At 42.3% G+C, this 19,846-nt stretch overlaps 1 protein-coding gene across 1 annotated transcript; it reads left to right on the top strand.

Annotated features, from left to right (window-relative positions):
• Positions 1-1,436: 1,436 nt before the first annotated feature.
• LOC115178322 (adhesion G protein-coupled receptor E2-like) lies at positions 1,437-14,768 on the top strand. The gene is made up of 4 exons (XM_029739460.1): positions 1,437-1,779; positions 5,945-6,181; positions 10,514-10,635; positions 14,462-14,768. The coding sequence occupies exons 1-4, from the start codon at positions 1,749-1,751 to the stop codon at positions 14,465-14,467; spliced, it is 396 nt and encodes a 131-aa protein (XP_029595320.1). The 5' UTR covers positions 1,437-1,748; the 3' UTR covers positions 14,468-14,768.
• Positions 14,769-19,846: the final 5,078 nt, after the last annotated feature.

The following is a 19,846-nucleotide window of genomic DNA, read 5'->3' as shown; positions in this document are numbered from 1 at the left end:
TGCACTCTCTCTCTCTCTCTGCACTCTCACCCTCTCTCTGCACTCTCTCTCTCTCTGCACTCTCTCTCTCTGCACTCACTCTCTCTCTGCACTCACTCTCTCTCTCTGCACTCACTCTCTCTCTGCACACTCACTTTCTCTCTCTGCACTCTCTCTCTGCACTCTCTCTCTGCACTCACTCTCTCTCTGCACTCTCACTCTCTCTCTGCACTCACTCTCTCTCTCTCTGCACTCTCTCTCTCTCTGCACATGTAACCGATGTGAAATGGCTAGTTAGTTAGCGGTGGTGCGCGCTAATAGCATTTCAATCAGTGACGTCACTCGCTCTGAGACTTGAAGTAGGGTTTCCCCTTGCGTTGCAACGGCCGTGGCTCTTGTGGCGCGATGGGTAACGATGCTTCGGTGGGTGTCAGTTGTTGATGTGTGCAAGGGTCCCTGGTTCGAGCCCAGGTTGGGGTGAAGAGAGGGACGGAACCTACACTGTTACACGCATTCTCTCTCTCTGCACTCACTCTCTCTGCACTCACTCTCTCTCTCTGCACTCACTCTCTCTCTCTGCGCTCACTCTCTCTCTCTGCGCTCACTCTCTCTCTGCACTCTCTCTCTCTGCACTATGTTCCACTGGGCTTGTTTTCAGAAGCTATTCAGAGAAGTCTGAGAGAGAGAGAGACAGAGAGGGAGAGAGAGAGAACTGAGCAGTGAATGAGTAAACCTAATTCCCATGTCAAGAATAAGAGAGGGAACTAGATAGAGACAAGTGGTATGTGAAGAGAATAATATACACTAATCAGAAGATGTGGAGAGAAAGAGAGAGAAGGAGAGATGATGAGAGAAAGAGAGGGGGAAGGAGAGATGATGAGAGAAAGAGAGGGGGAAGGAGAGATGATGAGAGAAAGAGAGGGGAAGGAGAGATGATGAGAGAAAGAGAGGGGAAGGAGAGATGATGAGAGAAAGAGAGGGGGAAGGAGAGATGATGAGAGAAAGAGAGGGGGAAGGAGAGATGATGAGAGAGAGAGGGGGAAGGAGAGATGATGAGAGAAAGAGAGGGGGAAGGAGAGATGATGAGAGAAAGAGAGGGGGAAGGAGAGATAATGAGAGAAAGAGGGGGAAGGAGAGATGATGAGAGAAAAGGAAGAAGAAAGAGGGAGAGAAAGATAAGAAGAAGAAGAGAGAAAGGGGTGAGATAGAAAGAGTGAGAGAAGGAGAGAGAGAGGGAGGAAAGAGAGATAAAGTGAAAAACAGAGAGAGGGGTAGTGTGAAACAGATAGAGAGGGAGAGTGTGAAATAGAGAGAGAGAGAGAGAGAGAAAGAGAGGGAGAGGAAGGAAAGAGAGAGAGAAGGTAAAAAACAGAGAGAGGGGGAGGAGAGAAGAAGAGGTGAAACAGAAAAAGAGAACAAGGAGAGAGAGATAAGGGTGAAACAGAGACAAAGGGGGAAGAGTGTGAAAAAGAGAGAGAGGAGGCGTTGTCTAACAGAAAGAGGGAGAGGAGAGGAGAGCAAAATAGTTGTTTTCTAACTCCATGTGGCTCACACTGAGAGGTCTCTCTAGAATATTTTATTTATTTTTCTTCTGTTCATGTTATCACCATGGATAATACAGAATAAAAACCTTGTTAAACTGGGATTTTCTTCAATCTGAATTCAACTGTAAAACAGATTTAATCTCAGACTGATTCTTCTTGTGGGACTAGTTTTATTAGGATCCTACTAGTTGTCTGGTGTGGATATAATACCAGTCTGTCTTTGAGATGGGGACCAGAACTTTTCTACTTATTCTGGGTGAGTCTAACCTTGTGTATCTTTGGAACTTGACTATAGCATCTATGTTTGGGTGTGTGGTCGTGTGCGTGTTTGTGCGTATATGTGCGTGTGAGAGAGTGAGTCTAACGTTGTATATCTTTGTAACTTGACTACGTGTGTGTTGATGTGTGTGTGTGTTTGTGCATATGTGTGCATGTGAGAGAGTGACAAATAGATAGAAAGGTGGTATTTCATAATTCATTGTTAGTTATAGTTGAATGGCTACAGAATATTCCAACCATTTACCAACCATGGTTATAGAGTTAATGTTACAACCCTATCTAAGACATGTATAAACTACAAGACTATCTACAATTATGTACTGAACAAACACGATCCAGAGCATCCCAAACATGCTCAATGAGTGACATGTCTGGTGAGTATGCAGGCCATGGAAGAATTGGGACATTTTCAGTATAGTTCCTTGCAACATGGGGCAGTGCATTCGTCGTCCCGAGCTTATGACTGCCCATACCATAACCCCACCGCCACCATGGGGCACTGTGTTCACAATGTTGACATCAGCAAACCGCTCCCTAACACGACGTCATACATGTAGTCTGTGGTTGTTAGGCTTGTTGGACCAACTGCCAAATTCTATAAAACTATGTTGGAGACTTATAGTAGAGAAATTAACATTCAATTCTCTGGCAATAGCTCTGGTGGACATTCCTAAAGTCAGCATGTCAATTACGCACTCCCTCAAAACTTTGCGAGACAAAATATTTTTGTCCGTATGGAAAATATCTGAGATATTTTATTTCATTTCTTGAAACATGGGACCAACACTTTACATGTCGCGTTTATATTTTTGTTCAGTGTATAGACAGTTTTAGTGTACATTCAGAAAGTGTTCAGACCCCTTGACTTTTTCCATCATTTGTTTTGTTACAGCCTTATTCTAAAATGGATTGAAAGTAAAAAACAGAAATACATTATTTAAATAAGTATTCAGACCCTTTCCTATGAGACTCAATATTGAGCTCAGGTGCATCCTGTTTCCATTGATCATACTTGAGATGTTTCTCCAACTTGATTGGTCCAGCTGTGGGAAATGCAATTGCTTGGACGTGATTGGAAAGGCACACACCTGTCTATATAAGGTCCCACAGTTGAGCAAAACCAAGCCATGAGGTCGAAGGAATTGTCAGCATAGCTCCTAGACAGGATTGTGTCGAGACATAGATCTGGGGAAGGGTACCAAAACATGTCTGCAGCATTGAAGGTCCCTAAGAACACAGTGGCCTCAATCATTCTTAAATGGAAGAAGTCTGGAATCACCAACACTCTTCCTAGAGCTGGCTGCCCTGGCCAAACTGAGCGATCGGGGAAGAAGGGCCTTGGTCAGGGAGGTGACCATGAACCCGATGGTCACTCTGACCGAGCTCCAGAGTTCCTCTGTGGAGATGGGAGAACCTTCCAGAAGGACAAATATATCTGCAGCACTCCACCAATCGGGACTTCATGGTAGAGTGGCCAGACGGAAGCCACTTCTGAGTAAAAGGCACATGACAGCTCATTGCAGTTTTCCAAAATGCACCTAAAGACTCTCAGACCATTGAGGAACAATATTCTCTGGTCTGGTGAAACTAAGATTGAACTATTTGGCCTGAATGCCAAGCGTCACGTCTGGAGGAAACCTGGCACCATCCCTACGGTGAATCATGGTAGTGGCAGCATCATGTTGTGGGGATGTTTTTAAGCAGTAGGGACTGGGAGACTAGTCAGGATCGAGGAAAAGATGAACGGAGCAAAGCACAGAGAGATCCTTGATGAAAACCTGCTCCAGAGCGCATAGAATCTTAGACTGGGACAATGGTTCACCTTCCAAACAGGACAACAACACTAATCACACAGCCAAGATAACGCAGGAGTGGCTTCGGGACAAGTCTGTAAACATCCTTGAGTGGCCTAGCCAGAACCCGGAATTGAACTCGATCGAACATCTTTGGAGAGACCTGAAAACAGCTTTGCAGCGACGCTTCCCATCCAACCTGATAGAGCTTGAGAGAATCTGCAGAGAAGAATGGGAGAAACTCCCCAAATACAGGTGTGCCAAGTTTGTATTGTCATATCCAAGAAGGCTCGAGGCTGTAATCACTGCCAAAGGTGCTTCAACAAATTACTGAGCAAAGGGTCTGAATACTTATGTAAATGTGATACACACTGCTCAAAAAAATAAAGGGAACACTTAAACAACACAATGTAACTCCAAGTCAATCACACTTCTGTGGAATCAAACTGTCTACTTAGGAAGCAACACTGATTGACAATAAATTTCACATGCTGTTGTGCAAATGGAATAGACAACAGGTGGAAATTATAGGCAATTAGCAAGACACCCCCAATAAAGGAGTGGTTCTGCAGGTGGTGACCACAGACCACTTCTCAGTTCCTATGCTTCCTGGCTGATGTTTTGGTCACTTTTGAATGCTGGCGGTGCTTTCACTCTAGTGGTAGCATGAGACGGAGTCAACAACCCACACAAGTGGCTCAGGTAGCGCAGCTCCTCCAGGATGGCACATCAATGCGAGCTGTTGCAAGAACGGTTTGCTGTGTCTGTCAGCGTAGTGTCCAGAGCATGGAGGCGCTACCAGAGACAGGCCAGTACATCAGGAGACGTGGAGGAGGCCGTAGGAGGGCAACAACCCAGCAGCAGGACCGCTACCTCCGCCTTTGTGCAAGGAGGAGAAGGAGGAGCACTGCCAGAGCCCTGCAAAATGACCTCCAGCAGGCCACAAATGTGCATGTGTCTGCTCAAACGGTCAGAAAGACTCCATGAGGGTGGTATGAGGGCCCGACGTCCACAGGTGGGGGTTGTGCTTACAGCCCAACACCGCGCAGGACGTTTGGCATTTGCCAGAGAACACCAAGATTGGCAAATTCGCCACTGGCGCCCTGTGCTCTTCACAGATGAAAGCAGGTTCACACTGAGCACATGTGACAGACGTGACAGAGTCTGGAGACGCCGTGGAGAACGTTCTGCTGCCTGCAACATCCTCCAGCATGACCGGTTTGGCGGTGGGTCAGTCATGGTGTGGGGTGGCATTTCTTTGGGGGGCCGCACAGCCCTCCATGTGCTCGCCAGAGGTAGCCTGACTGCCATTAGGTACCGAGATGAGATCCTCAGACCCCTTGTGAGACCATATGCTGGTGCGGTTGGCCCTGGGTTCCTCCAATTGCAAGACAATGCTAGACCTCATGTGACTGGAGTGTGTCAGCAGTTCCTGCAAAAGGAAGGCATTGATGCTATGGACTGGCCCGCCCGTTCCCCAGACATGAATCCAATTGAGCACATCTGGGGCATCATGTCTCGCTCCATCCACCAACGCCACGTTACACCACAGACTGTCCAGGAGTTGGCGGATGCTTTAGTCCAGGTCTGGGAGGAGATCCCTCAGGAAACCATCCGCCACCTCATCAGGAGCATGCCCAGGCGTTGTAGGGAGGTCATACAGGCACGTGGAGGCCACACACACTACTGAGCCTCATTTTGACTTGTTTTAAGGACATTACATTAAAGTTGGATCAGCCTGTAGTGTGGTTTTCCACTTTAATTTTGAGTGTGACTCCAAATCCAGACCTCCATGGGTTGATAAATTGGATTTCCATTGATTATTTTTGTGTGATTTTGTTGTCAGCACATTCAACTATGTAAAGAAAAAAGTATTTAATAAGATTATTTCATTCATTCAGATCTAGGATGTGTTATTTTAGTGTTCCCTTTATTTTTTTGAGCAGTATATATATATTTTTTTGTAAATAAATGTTATAACATTCTAGAAACCTGTTTTTGCTTTGTCATTATGTAGTATTGTGTGTAGATTGATGAGAAAAAATATATATTAATCCATTGTAGAATAAGGCTGTAACATAACAAAATATAGAAAAAGTCAAGAGGTCTGAATACATTCCGAATACACTGTATATACAGTTTTAGTGGGTGTAGACAGTTTGGCAGTTCTCAGATGTCAGCTGAGAGCGACTGGGCTAGTAGGAAACTGGTTGAATCTCTCTCTCTCTCTCTCTCTCTCTCTCTCTCTCTCTCTCTCTCTCTCTCTCTCTCTCTCACTCACTCACTCACTCACTCACTCACTCACTCACTCACTCACTCACTCACACTCACACTCTCTCTCTCTCTCAGGTCTTCATTTAACTCTACTGGGGAACCTGGAGGCCATAGATTGTGAACCTGGCTTGACATTAAAAACAAGAAAATCATGTGTTGATACAGATGAGTGTAAAGAGTGGGACAGTACCCCACACTGTGGAAGTAATGCCACGTGTTACAACACCATCGGGAGCTACTACTGTCAGTGTCTACCTGGGTTCAAATCCACAAAGACTGTCAACTTTACTGCTCTCACTGGAGAGTGTAAGGGTGAGTATTCAAGTGTGTGTGTGTGAATGTTACATGTCGAGGGAACAAACCGTTACTTGTTCAGAGTACTCTTATCTGTGCAGTACTGAGAGTTTGTAGAGAATGTTAAAACTTCTTACGACTCTCAATCCCGTGAGCCGGTGAATCAGCGTTACAATTTACTAAATTACTATTCGAAAACATTTTTTTAATCTAATATTGTCATTCAAAGAATTGTAGATTAACACTTTGTGAATGCAACCGCATTGCCAGATTTAAAAATAACTTTACTGGGAAATCACACTTTGCAATAAACGAGGTACTATGCTCAGAAAAATAGGCTAGGCGATACAGACTAGCGCCATCTTGGAACCATTTACAATCATAAATTGTATTAAAAATATTCCCTTACCTTTAATAATCTTCATCAGAAGGCACTTCCAGGAACCCCAGGTCCACAACAAATGTTGTTTTGTTCGATAAAGTCCATAATTTATGTCCAAATAGCTTCTTGTTGTTCGCGTGTTTAGTTAGCTACTCCAAATGTACGAAGCGCGCGGACAATTTCACGACGATAGTCAAAAAAATATATATTTACGTTCGTTCAAACATGTCAAACGTTGCATAGCATCAATCTTTAGGGCCTTTAGAACGTGAAGATTCAGTAATATTCCAACTGGAGGAAACCAGTGTCGTGAAAAACGTTTTGTAAAACAGCTAACTCTCATGTGGACGCGCACCCAATGAACAGATGTCCTTCCCTCTGTGACCAAATTTCCGGCCTTCCTGTTGGGTCTCTGTTCACCATAGAATCCTCAAACAACTTTGTAATGACTGTTGACATCTAGTGGAAGCCTTAGGAAGTGCACAATGATTACTGAGTCACTGTGTTCTCAATAGGCAAAGACTTGAATAGAGCCCACACATCCAGATTTCAACTACCTGTTAGGATTTCTCTCAGGTTTTTTGCTTGCAATATGAGTTCTGTTATACTCACAGACACCATTCAAACGGTTTTAGAAACTTCAGAGTGTTTTCTATCCAAATCTAGTAATAATATTCTCAATACTGCCCTCTATCCTTAAGGAGCTGTAAGATTAATAATCATCAACTTTTTGGGGGTGATAATGATATTATTCTATGTGTTGGTGGGGAAGGGGGATGATAATGATATTATTCTATGTGCAGGGGTGGAGGGGGTGATAATGATGTTATTCTATGTGTAGGTGAGGATGGGGTGATAATGATATTAGTGTAGGTGGGGAGGGGGGTGGATAATCATATTATTCTATGTGTAGGTGAGGAGGGGGGTGGATAATTTTTTTGGGGGGGGTTGTTAAGGTTTTTTTAATAATTTTTTTTAGGTGCGGTCGGAGTCCGCACCTTTGGGGTGGGGGGGTGGGGGGGGTACTGTCGAGTCCTGACTATAGTAAGTTGTTATTTTCTATGGTAGAGTGGTCAGGGCGTGACTGGGGGTGTTTGTCCGTTTTTGTGTTTCTATGTTTAGTTTCTAGTGTTGTATTTCTAGGTTGGGTTTTGTTTGGCATGACCTCCAATTAGAGGCAGCCGGTTGTCGTTGTCTCTAATTGGAGGCCATATTTAAGTTGATGTTTGTCCCACTTGTGTTTTGTGGGTGTTATATTTTGTGAGTGTGTTTGTTCCACCTGCGTCATGGTTTGTTGTTTTGTCCTTAAGTTTACTTTGTTATTTGCATTAGGTTTCACTATCTAATAAATATGTGGAACGAAACCGACGCTGCATTTTGGTCCAATCATTTGAACAGCCGTGACAGGGGGGTGATAACGATATTATTCTATGTGTAGGTGAGGATGGGGGTGATAATGATATTATTCTATGTGTAGGTCGGGAGGGGGTGATAATGATATTATTCTATGGGTAGGTGGGGAGGGGGGTGATAATGATATTGTTCTTTGTGTAGGTGGGGAGGGGGTGATCATGATATTCTATGTGTAGGTGGGGAAGGGGGGTGATCATGATATTGTCCTATGTGTAGGTGGGGAAGGGGGTGATAATGATATTATTTTATGTGTAGGTGGTAAGGGGGGTGATAATGAAATTATTCTATGTGTAGGTGGGGAGGCGGTGGATAATAATATTATTCTATGTGTAGGTGGGGAGGGGGTGGAAAATAATATTATTCTATGTGTAGGTGGGTAGGCGGGTGGATAATGATACTATTCTATGTGTAGGTGGGGAGGGGGGTGATAACGATATTATTCTATGTGTAGGTGAGGATGGGGTGATAATGATATTATTCTATGTGTAGGTGGGGAGGGGGGTGATAATGATATTATTCTTTGTGTAGGTGGGGAGGGGGGTGGATAATTATATTATTCTATGTGTAGGTGGGGAGGGGGGTGATAATGATATTATTCTATGTGTAGGTGGGGAGGGGAGGGGGGTGATAATGATATTATTCTATGTGTAGGTGGGGAGGGGGTGATAATGATATTATTCTATGTGTAGGTGGGGAAAGGGGTGATAATGATATTATTATATGTTTAGGTGAGGAGGGGGGTGGATAATGATATTATTCTATGTGTAGGTGAGGAAGGGGGTGGATAATGATATTATTCTATGTGTAGGTGGGGAGAGGGTGGATAATGATATTATTCTATGTGTAGGTGGGGAGGGGGGATAATGATATTATTCTATGTGTAGGTGGGGAGGGGAGGGGGGTGATAATGATATTATTCTATGTGTAGGTGGGAAGGGGGTGATAATGATATTATTCTATTTGTAGGTGGGGAGGGGGGTGGATAATGATATTATTCTATGTGTAGGTGGGAAGGGGGTGGATAATGATATTATTCTATGTGAAGGTGGGGAGGGGGTGATAATTATATTATTCTATGTGCAGGTGGGGATGGGGGCAGGGGGTGATAATGATATTATTCTATGTGTAGGTGGGGAGGGGGGTGGATAATGATATTATTCTATGTGTAGGTGGGGAGGGGGGTGGATAATGATATTTTTCTATGTGTAGGTGGGGAGGGGCTTATAATGATATTATTCTATGTGTATGTGGGGAGGGGGTGATAATGATATTATTCTATGTGTAGGTGGGGAGGGGGGTGATAATTATACTATTCTATGTGTAGGTGGGGAGGGGGGTGCATAATAATATTATTCTATGTGTAGGTGGGGAGGGGGTGGATAATGATATTATTCTATGTGTAGGTGGGGAGGGGGGTGATAATTATACTATTCTATGTGCAGGTGGGGAGGGGGCAGTGGGTTATAATGATATTATTATATGTGTAGATGGGGAGGGTGGTGATAATGATATTATTCTATGTGAAGGTGGGGAGGGGGGTGAGAATGATATTATTCTATGTGTAGGTGGGGAGGGGGGTGGATAATGATGTTATTCTATGTGTAGGTGGGGAGGGGGGTGATAATGATATTATTCTATGTGTAGGTGGGGAAGGGGGTGGATAATGATATTCTATGTGTAGGTGGGGAGGGGGTGATAATGATATTATTCTATGTGTAAGTGAGGAAGGGGGGTGGATCATTTCTTTTGGGGGGGGTTGTTGTTAAGGTTTTTTGTTGTTGTTTTTTTAGGTGCGGTCGGAGTCCGCACCTTTGGGGTGGAGGGGGGGTTCTGTCACGTCCTGACCATAGTAAGTTGTTCTTTTCTATGGTAGAGTGGTCAGGGCGTGACGGGGTGTTTGTCCGTTTTTGTATTTCTATGTTTTGTTTCTAGTGTTGTATTTCTAGGTTGGGTTTAGTTTGGCATGACCTCCAATTAGAAGAGGCCGGTTGGCGTTGTCTCTAATTGGAGGCCGAATTTAAGTTCATGTTTAGAGAATCACTGGAGGAGATGTTAGGGAATCACTGTAGGAGAGGTTAGGAATCACTGGAGGAGCGATTAGGGAATCACTGGAGGATAGGTTAGGGAGTCACTGGAGGAGAGGTTAGGGAATCACTGGAGGAGAGGTTAGGGAATCACTGGAGGAGAGGTAAGGGAATCACTGGAGGAAAGGTTAGGGAATCACTGGAGGAGAGGTTAGGGAATCACTGGAGGAGAGGTTAGGGAGTCACTGGAGGAGAGGTTAGAGGATCACTGGAGGAGAGGTTAGGGAGTCACTGGAGGAGAGGTTAGAGGATCACTGGAGGATAGGTTAGGGAGTCACTGGATGAGAGGTTAGGGAGTCACTGGAGGAGAGGTTAGGGAGTCACTGGAGGAGAGGTTAGGGAATCACTGGAGGAGAGGTTAGGGAGTCACTGGAGGAGAGGTTAGGGAGTCACTGGAGGATAGGTTAGGGAGTCACTGGAGGAGAGGTTAGGGAATCACTGCTCTATCAACATGTTTCCTTCTCTCTTCAGACCTCGATGAGTGCCAGGAGACACCACAGGTTTGTGGCAGCAACACCATTTGCCTCAACACCTTCGGGAGCTACAACTGCCTGTGTCAACCTGGGTTCAGATTCTCTAATCACACTGTGAAGGTTAGTCACACAAGAGGTCATCATTGAGTATATGTGTCTTCTCTTGATTGATTGATTTATTGATTGACTTCTTTTGCTTAAACATCACTACGAACTGTATATATGTATTTATGGGAAGACTATACAGTCCATAGAGACTATAGCATTTGTGACTATAGAGACTATTGAGACTATGGATTCTAAGGGACTAAAGATGCTATAGTGACAATAGATACTATAGGGACTATAGCTACTATGGCAACCACAGAGACTAAAGCATTTATGTCTATATAGACGATTGAGACTATAGATACTGAGGGACTATAAGTACTAAAGAGGCTATAGAGACTATAGAGGAACCGCAGAAGAAGGTAACGACAAGAGAATAGTTGAAGATGCATAAGGATTAACCAGGGGGGACTACTGAGTGTGTTAGGGAATAGTACTAAGTGAATGTGGATGTGAGAGTTGTGTGACTGTTGAAATGACAGGTTAATATGTTTGAAATTTGGAAATTAAGAGATTGAAATGTAGATAATAACAGATTTATATTTGGAAAATAATTGGTAAGCTGAAGTTCAACAAAGGATTGAAATGTGGATAATAAGAGATATTATTAGTACTGAGTAAATGAGAGCTGTCAGGGGACTAGCCCCGGTATGAAAGAGGTGCGTGTCTGAATGAATACCCCAACTAGTTCCGTCCACCGGTTTGAAAGAGGTGCGTGTATGAATGAATACCCCAACTAGTTCCGTCCACCGGATTGAAAGAGGTGCGTGTATGAATGAATACCCCAACCAATTCTGTGAGCTGAGTTTTTAACGTTGTATAGGGATTCTGCGTGATGTGAAGATATAAAAGAACTATTACCAAATATACTATATGAATATTATAATGGGTTACTAGAGATGTGATGAAGTAACAATGTATGTTGAGTATAATGGGTTACTAGAGATTTGTTAATGTAATATGTTATTAGTGGCTTTCAGATAGCACTTTAATAATGTGATGTCTTAGTAGTTTGAAGAAGTGTGTTTGAATACAAGGTCACATGAGGAAAAGAGGAATTGAGACATACAGTATCATATTAGAGGCTGCCATCTGTCGTTTGGGTTAAAGATAAGCTTCCTGTGGACAAATAGATAAGCCGCCAGTGAAAATGAATAGTACTCACTGAACTCAAACAGGCTGTAAGGGACATTTGGGACAGAGATTCTGTGACATTTGGGACAGAAAGAGCATACAGTACAAGTCAAAAGTTTGGACACGCCTACTCATTCAAGGGTTTTCTTTATTTTTACTATTTTCTACTATGAAATAACACATATGGAATCATGTAGTAACCAAAAAAGTGTAAAACTAATTTTAAAACATCAAAGTAGCCGCCCTTTGCATTGATGACAGCTTTGCACACTCTTGGCATTCTCTCAAAGAGCTTCATGAGATAGTCACCTGGAATGCATTTCAATTAACAGGCTTGTTTTTTTTAAAGTTCATTTGAGGAATTTATTTCCTTCTTAATGTGTTTGAGCCAATCACTTGTGTTGTGACAAGGTAGGGGTGGTATACAGAAGACAGTCCTATTTGGTAAAAGACCAAGTCCACATTATGGCAAGAACAGTTCAAATTAGCAAAGAGAAATGACAGTCCATCAATACTTTAAGCCATGAAGGTCAGTCAATGTGGAAAATTTCAAGTACTTTAACCTCTCTTGGGTAGGGGACAGTATTTTCACGTCCGGATGAAAAGCGTGCCCAAAGTAAACTGCCTGATACTCAGGCCCAGAAGCTAGGATATGCATATAATTGGTAGATTTGGATAGAGAACACTGAACACTTTAAAGTTTTTATAACTGTTAAAATTATGTCTGTGAGTATAACAGAACTGATATGGCAGGCGAAACCCCGAGGACAAACCCTCCCAAAAAAAATGTATTCAGACTACCACTATTTTCAATGGCTGTCACTTTTATTATAAGGCGAAGTCCTTCCAGATTGCAGTTCCTAGGGCTTCCACTAGATGTCAACAGTCTTTAGAAAGAGTTTCAGGCTGGTTTTTGGATAAATGAGCCAGAAATTGTAGTTTTTCTATGTGGCTCCCATTTGGCTGTAGTGTTTCCAAGCACGTGAATGAGAGCGCGTTCTTTGGTATTTTTCTCCGGTAAAGACAATAACGATTCTCCGTCTTAAATTTTATCATTTATTTACGTATTAGGGTACCTAAGGTTTGATTATAAACGTTGTTTGACTTGTTTGGAAAAGTTATATTAGTAACGTTTGTGATTAATTTTGTATGCATTATGATGGAGGGAAACTGGGTGGATTATTGCCAGCTAAACTGAGTTTTATGGATATAAAGAAGGACATTATCGAACAAAAGGACCATTTGTGATGTAACTGGGACCTTTTGGAGTGCCAACAGAAGAAGATCATCAAACGTAAGGCATTTTTACATCGCTATTTGTTACTTTTGTGTCGCACCTGCCTTTTTAAAATCTGACTGAGCGGCTGGATTAACAAGAAGTTAAGCTTTATTTTGATGTATTACACTTGTGATTTTATGAAAGTTAAACATTGATAATTCTGTAGTTTGAATTTCGCGCTCTGCAATTTCACCGGATGTTGGCCAGGTGGGACGCTACTGTCCCACCTGCCCATAAGAAGTTAAAAGTTTTTTCAAGTGCAGTCGCAAAAAACATCAAGTGCTATGATGAAAATTGCTCTCATGAGGACCGCCACAGGAAAGGAAAACCCAGAAATACCTTTGCTGCAGAGGATAAGTATTATAGTTACCAGTCTCAGAAATTGCATCCCAAATAAATGCTTCACAGTTCAAGTAACAGACACATCTCAACATCAACTGTTCAGAGGAGACTGCATGAATCAGGCCTTCATGGTCAAATTGCTGCAAAGAAACCACTACTAAATGATTCCAATAATAAGAAGAGACTTGCTTGGGCCAAGAAACACGAGCAATAGACATTAAACCGGGAAAATTTGTCCTTTGGTCTGATGAGTCCAAATTTGAGATTTTTGGTTCCAACCGCCATGTCTTTTTGAGACACAGAGTAGGTGAACGGATGATCTCTGCATGTGTTGTTCCCACCGTGAAGCATGGAGGAGGATGTGTATTCTGCAGTGATACGCCATCCAATCTGGTTTGCACTTGAAAGGGCTATTTGATCAAGAAGGAAAATTATGGAGTGCTGCATCCGATGACCTGGCCTCCACAATCACCCGACCTCAACCCAATTTACATGGTTTGGGATGAGTTGGACCGCATAGTGAAGGAAAAGCAGCCAACAAGTGCTCAGCATATGTGGGAACTCCTTCAAGACATTTGGAAAAGCATTCAAGGAAAAGCTGGTTTAGAGAATGCCAAGAGTGTGCAAAGCTGTCATCAAGGCAAAGGGTGGCTACTTCGAAGAATCTAAAACATAAAATATATTTTGATATGTTTAAAACTTTTTTAGTTACTACATGTGTTATTTCATAGTTTTGATGTCTTCCCTATTATTCTACAATGTAGAAAATAGTAAAAATAAAGAAAAACCCTTGAATGAGTAGGTGTGTCCAAACTTTTGACTGGTACTGCATGTCAATGCAACAGGTTCAAAATGATAAGATTACAAGAAAGGGGCATTGGGATTGTTTACTTTAGATGGTGCCTATTCCGCTTAATGGGACACTATCATCTGATGTGTCTGAAGTATGATTCTGTATACACATGGTTTTATCAAGAATTCCTGCCCAAGATGCAGTAAGCTCGATTAAGATGAAGCCTTTTTAGGACTGATTAAGATGTAGCATAGTGAAAAATAAGTACATGTTAATTTTCTTTCTTCCAGGACTGATGGAATGTCCAATATCAAGTTTTCTGATGAGTTTACCAATGATTTTGTCACGTCTGCTTCTCCACCCCTTCTCTGATGCTCGAGGTCTCCAGGCGGCTCATCATTACTCACACCTCTCACCATCGTTATGCGCCCCAGCGCTTCATCGGACTCACCTGGACTCCATCACGTCATTGATTATCTACCCTATATCTGTCACCCCCTCCAGTTAATTTTCCGTGTCTGCATTGATGTTGTTTTGTTTCTCCTGTCCTGACGCTGTTCCTGTTTTTCATGTCTGTTAAAACCTCTTACATCTAGACGTTCCGCTAGCGGAACACCTGCTCCAATATCCAATGATAGGCGTGGCGCGAATTACAAATTCCTCAAAAATCCCAAAACTTTCATTTTTCAAACATATGACTAATTTACACCATTTTAAAGACAAGACTCTCCTTTATCTAACCACACTGTCCGATTTCAAAAAGGCTTTACAGCGAAAGCAAAACATTAGATTATGTCAGCAGAGTACCCAGCCAGCAATAATCAGACACCCATTTTTCAAGCTAGCATATAATGTCACAAAAAACAAAACCACAGCTAAATGCAGCACTAAGCTTTGATGATCTTCATCAGATGACACTCCTAGGACATTATGTTATACAATACATGCATGTTTTGTTCAATCAAGTTCATATTTATATCAAAACCCAGCTTTTTACATTAGCATGTGACGTTCAGAACTAGCATTCCCACCGAACACTTCCGGTGAATTTACTAAATTACTCATGATAAACGTTCACAAAAAACATAACAATTATTTGAAGAATTATAGATACAGAACTCCTTTATGCAATCGCTATGTCCGATTTTAAAAGAGCTTTTCGGTGAAAGCACATTTTGCAATATTCTGAGTAGATAGCCTGGCCATCATGGCTAGCTATTTTGACACCCACCAAGTGTGGTACTCACCAAACTCAGATTTACTATAAGAAAAATTGGATTACCTTTGCTGTTCTTCGTCAGAATGCACTCCCAGGACTTCTACTTCAATAACACATGTTGGTTTGTTTCCAAATAATCCATAGTTATATCCAAATAGCGGCGTTTTGTTTGTGCGTTCAAGACACTATCCGAAGGGTAAAGAAGGGTGACGCGCCCGGCGCGTTTCGTGACAAAAAATGTCTAAATATTCCATTACTGTACTTCGAAGCATGTCAAACGCTGTTTAAAATCAATTTTTATGCGATTTTTCTCGTAAAAAAGCGATAATAATCCGACCGAGAAACCCTGTTTTCGTTCAAAGACGGAAAAATAAAAACATGGAGTCGCCTCGTGCACACGCCCCCAGTCTCATTGTTCTCAGATCGACCACTATCCAAATGCCCTACTGTTTTTCAGCCATGGCCTGCAAAGTCATCATTCAATGTTCTGGCGCCTTCTGAGAGCCTATGGGAGCGTTAGAAAATGTCATGTTACAGCAGAGATCCCCTGTTTTGGATAGAGATGATCAAGAAGGCCAAGAAATAGTCAGAGAGGGCGCTTCCTGTTTGGAATCTTCTCAGGTTTTGGCCTGCCAAATGAGTTCTGTTATACTCACAGACACCATTCAAACAGTTTTAGAAACTTTGGAGTGTTTTCTATCCAAAGCTAATAATTATATGCATATTCTAGTTTCTGGGCAGGAGTAATCATCAGATTAAATCGGGTACGTTTTTTATCCGGCCGTGAAAATACTGCCCCCTATCCATAACAAGTTAATCCATTAAATAATCATTCCCTGTACTTACTTCTCGTCTCCTAGCATCTGGCATTACAGTGCCGTTACAGATTGTGTACATTTCCTTTTGAAAGGCTTGCTGAGGTATTTGACTTAGGAGAACAGTTAGTGAGACTGTAGTACTATACAGTATAAAGATACCTGGATCCGGCTGTTTTTTTATTTATAATTATTGAACCTTCTAGGCAAGTCATTTAAAACAAATTCTTATTTACAATGATGACCCTGGAACAGTGGGTTTACTGCCTTGTTCAGGGGAAGAACAACAGATTTTTATCTTGTCATCTTCGATCAGATTCAGATTCGATCTAGCAACCTTTCGTTTATTGGCCCAATGCTCTAACCACTAGGATACCTGCTGCCCCTTAGGCTACCTGCCATTAAGGGAGATCCCAAATTAAGTAAGGCCTGGCCATTTTGTTTGTACAAATGTTGCACAACTGTAAATTGTCCTGATAAGAAATGTACTGAAAACCTCAGTGTAAATCTTGTTCACAAAATGTTTGAAATGGTTGTAACGCCTTTAAATGTTGATTCTGAAGTACAGGGAAAGAAAGGGGAAAGACTCACCTAATAGGGTTGAATGTCCTCCGACCTCTATTCTGACTTTCTGGTGAGGCCTAATCACCCTCACTAGAAAGACTAGAGACATTGGGTGAGATTTTAATGTAATATGTAAACACTGATAATTAGGAAGAAGTTTATCATTTAAATCAGTCACAAACACATGTTTTATCAATAGTCCTATGTGTGATTCAGACCGTGAGGAGGAGAGAGAGAGAGAGCGCTGCCCCTGAATGAGGGAAACCTGTCTCCAGTCTATATTACTATTCCTTGAATTACCTTAGGGGATACAATTATTTCCTTATGGAGTTATCAAGGGTTGTAATTTTATTTCATTTGTTATTCTGATTTGTTAATTTTTAACTTAACCGGCAGTGTTTTTGTTTTTTTTGGATGCATGAAACACGATGCGAGTCATGTGTCAAAAGAGAAGAAGTGTATTGTGGTTGTTGTTTTTCGTTGTTGTTTGTATTGTGGTTGTATTGGGGTTGTTTTGTTTGTTGGATGTTGTTTTGTTTGTTTTGTTTTTGTCTTGCTTAAAAAAAAATCTCTCCAGATTGGGTCTGCTGTATGGTCGGGATTTCTCCCTAAGGATTAACCCTCTAACAACCTGCCCCTGTAACTCTGCGGCGAGGTTGCCAATGTTACAGGGGAGTATAAGCCAATTTGCAAAAATGGTTTCAACAGTGTGTTGTTATTCTATTTGACATTTGACTTAGACATTTGTATTAAGAATATTGGTAGAGGTAATAATTTGTCATACAGTAAATAGTTTGTCTGGATTTCCTGAATCAGGTCTGTCCTCTCTAGAGGTTATGGCAAAGGTTTTAAAACCCAGAGTGAATGGTTTGGAAGGATAAAGTGTCTGGTTTTATGTGTTGATTCCACTTACTTTAATAGAAGTAAAGAACCTTCTTTGATAGCTTAAATTTTAACGATAATTATCACAGAGTAATACAAGGAGGGACCGTGAGGGAAAATGTTGCTGTCTGAAGAGATAGCATTGAATTGTACACAGCATCTCCTCTCACTCTTTCTTCGTTCGTGCAGGTGACTGTGACCTCCTCCTCAGACCAATAAGCAGTATGCCCAGAACATTGTTCTGGGAACCAAAAGGAGTATCTCAGTTTCAAGATCCCAGATTTGAGAGAAGAATCCTTGTTAGGTGTCAGTCAGTCAGTCACGTGCAGGAACCAACGTTGATGATGAATAATGAATAATGTAATTCATGCTTATATGAATTGCTTGGATAGCCGTATAAGAAAACTAATGGGACTGCCCCAGCAGAGCTCTTGACCGATGTGTATTATGGTGCATTAAGTTTGTTGGAACCTCTTCAGTTTGCTGATAATAAAGAATCATTCATTTAAGTTTGACTTTGAGTCCCTGGTGGTAATTTCCACGACAACGCAAATAATGTGATGTTGTCACATCAGCACGGAAATGGTTGTAATGGATACCCTGTTTGGTTTGTGCAAGTGTGATTGATAGGTGAGACCGGCATGTTTGTGTGTCCGTGTATGTTTGTGCGTCTGTGTGTTTGTGGCAAGGGCTCAGGTTGCTTTGTGTGTGTCCACTACAGATGAGGATAAGTGTGTGTATTTGTGCATCCGTGTGTGTGTGTGTGTGTGTGTGTGATGCGGGGGTCTCAGCTTAGCTTGTTTGTGTGTGTCCTCTACAGATGAAGATGAGTGTGTGTGGGTTCCTCGGTGCGCGGCCCTCTGGGCATGTGCACAAACACACCTGGTCGATACACCTGTCTGTCAGGGCTTAGTAACCAGGGTAACAGCACTGCACCCGGCACAGATGAGACGGCTGAGGCCATGCTAGCCCTGAGCCCGCCCTGACCTCTGACCTCTAACCCCCGACTCCTGACCTCTAACCCCATGACCCCTATCTTTTGGCCACATTCCAATCCAGACGTCTGCCTGAACTCACAGCTGTACCCATCACATGATATAGCAGCAATCTGATGCCTAACTGAGCTGCAAGTCCAGAACAGACTGTGGGAGGAGCACAGTACTACATAGAGCCAAGACTACATGGAACTCTATTCCACATCAAGTAACTGATGCCAATAGTAAAATTTGATTTAAAAGAATACACCTTATGGAACAGCGGGGACTGTGAAGCAACACAAACATAGACAAATGCATATAAACACAAGATAACATACACAGTATACACACATGTACACATGGATTTGTGTTGTAGATAAGTGGTAGAAGAGTAGAGGCCTGAGGGCACACACTTAATTTGTTGTGAAATCTGTTATTAATGTATTGTAATGTTTTTAAAATTGCCTTCATTTTGATGGAAGAGGAAGAGTAGCTGCTGACTTGACAGGAACTAATGGGGATCCAGATTAAATACAAATACAGCGACATAGCAAGCAGCCATTGGTTGAAGCAATGCAACGACTGCATTGTAGTCGAACTGGAACGTGACCCCGTACCCTAAACCAGTTTGAACTGTGAACTGTGACCCCTTCACATCATCTTGCATGCCGCAGAACTAAGACATCATCCCAATAATCTCTCCTTTCTCGTGAAGGGTACACTTGTTCACTTTCCTTCACTGAACTCACGCTAGCATGCCTCCACCAATCAAATGCTTTAAGATTTGAAGTAGTGAACGAGTGTACACTTCAGAAAAAAGGACAGAGTAGTGGCCTCAAGGGTGGAATGTTTTGTGAAATACATAAAGTGTAATATTGGAATGCAAACTCAAAAGTGTATACAATTCTATATCTGACATGGTACAGGTGGATGGATATCTCAGAAAAAACCATGCAGAGGAAATATATCAAATTTTAAGTGACGTCCACAGGACCAGGTTGAAGACCAATTGCAGCCCACTTGGCAAAATTAGTGTGACACCCCTGATCTAGACTGTTCGAGAGGTTACTACCCTCACTGATCCCCATGCTACTTCCCCAAACAGAGGTTACTGCTGTGCAAACCGCCCCATGAGGACAGGTTTAGGTTCAGTTGTACTGTGTAAGCCTGGATAATGATGATCAGTAAGGGACTATGTAAACTGATCTGAGTGTGGTG

Source organism: Salmo trutta, chromosome 38, assembly GCF_901001165.1.
Source record: "Salmo trutta chromosome 38, fSalTru1.1, whole genome shotgun sequence".
Taxonomy (NCBI): domain Eukaryota; kingdom Metazoa; phylum Chordata; class Actinopteri; order Salmoniformes; family Salmonidae; genus Salmo; species Salmo trutta.
This window is presented reverse-complemented; position numbering and strand designations above follow the sequence as displayed.

What these genes read in the sequence shown, in the direction of transcription:
- LOC115178322 (XM_029739460.1), top strand. Translation starts at nt 1,749, where the DNA reads ATGGGGACCAGAACTTTTCTACTTATTCTGG. An exon ending in AACTTTTCTACTTATTCTGG is followed by an intron (nt 1,780 to 5,944) that starts GTGAGTCTAACC and finishes TCTCTCTCTCAG; the next exon opens with GTCTTCATTTAACTCTACTG. An exon ending in TCTCACTGGAGAGTGTAAGG is followed by an intron (nt 6,182 to 10,513) that starts GTGAGTATTCAA and finishes TTCTCTCTTCAG; the next exon opens with ACCTCGATGAGTGCCAGGAG.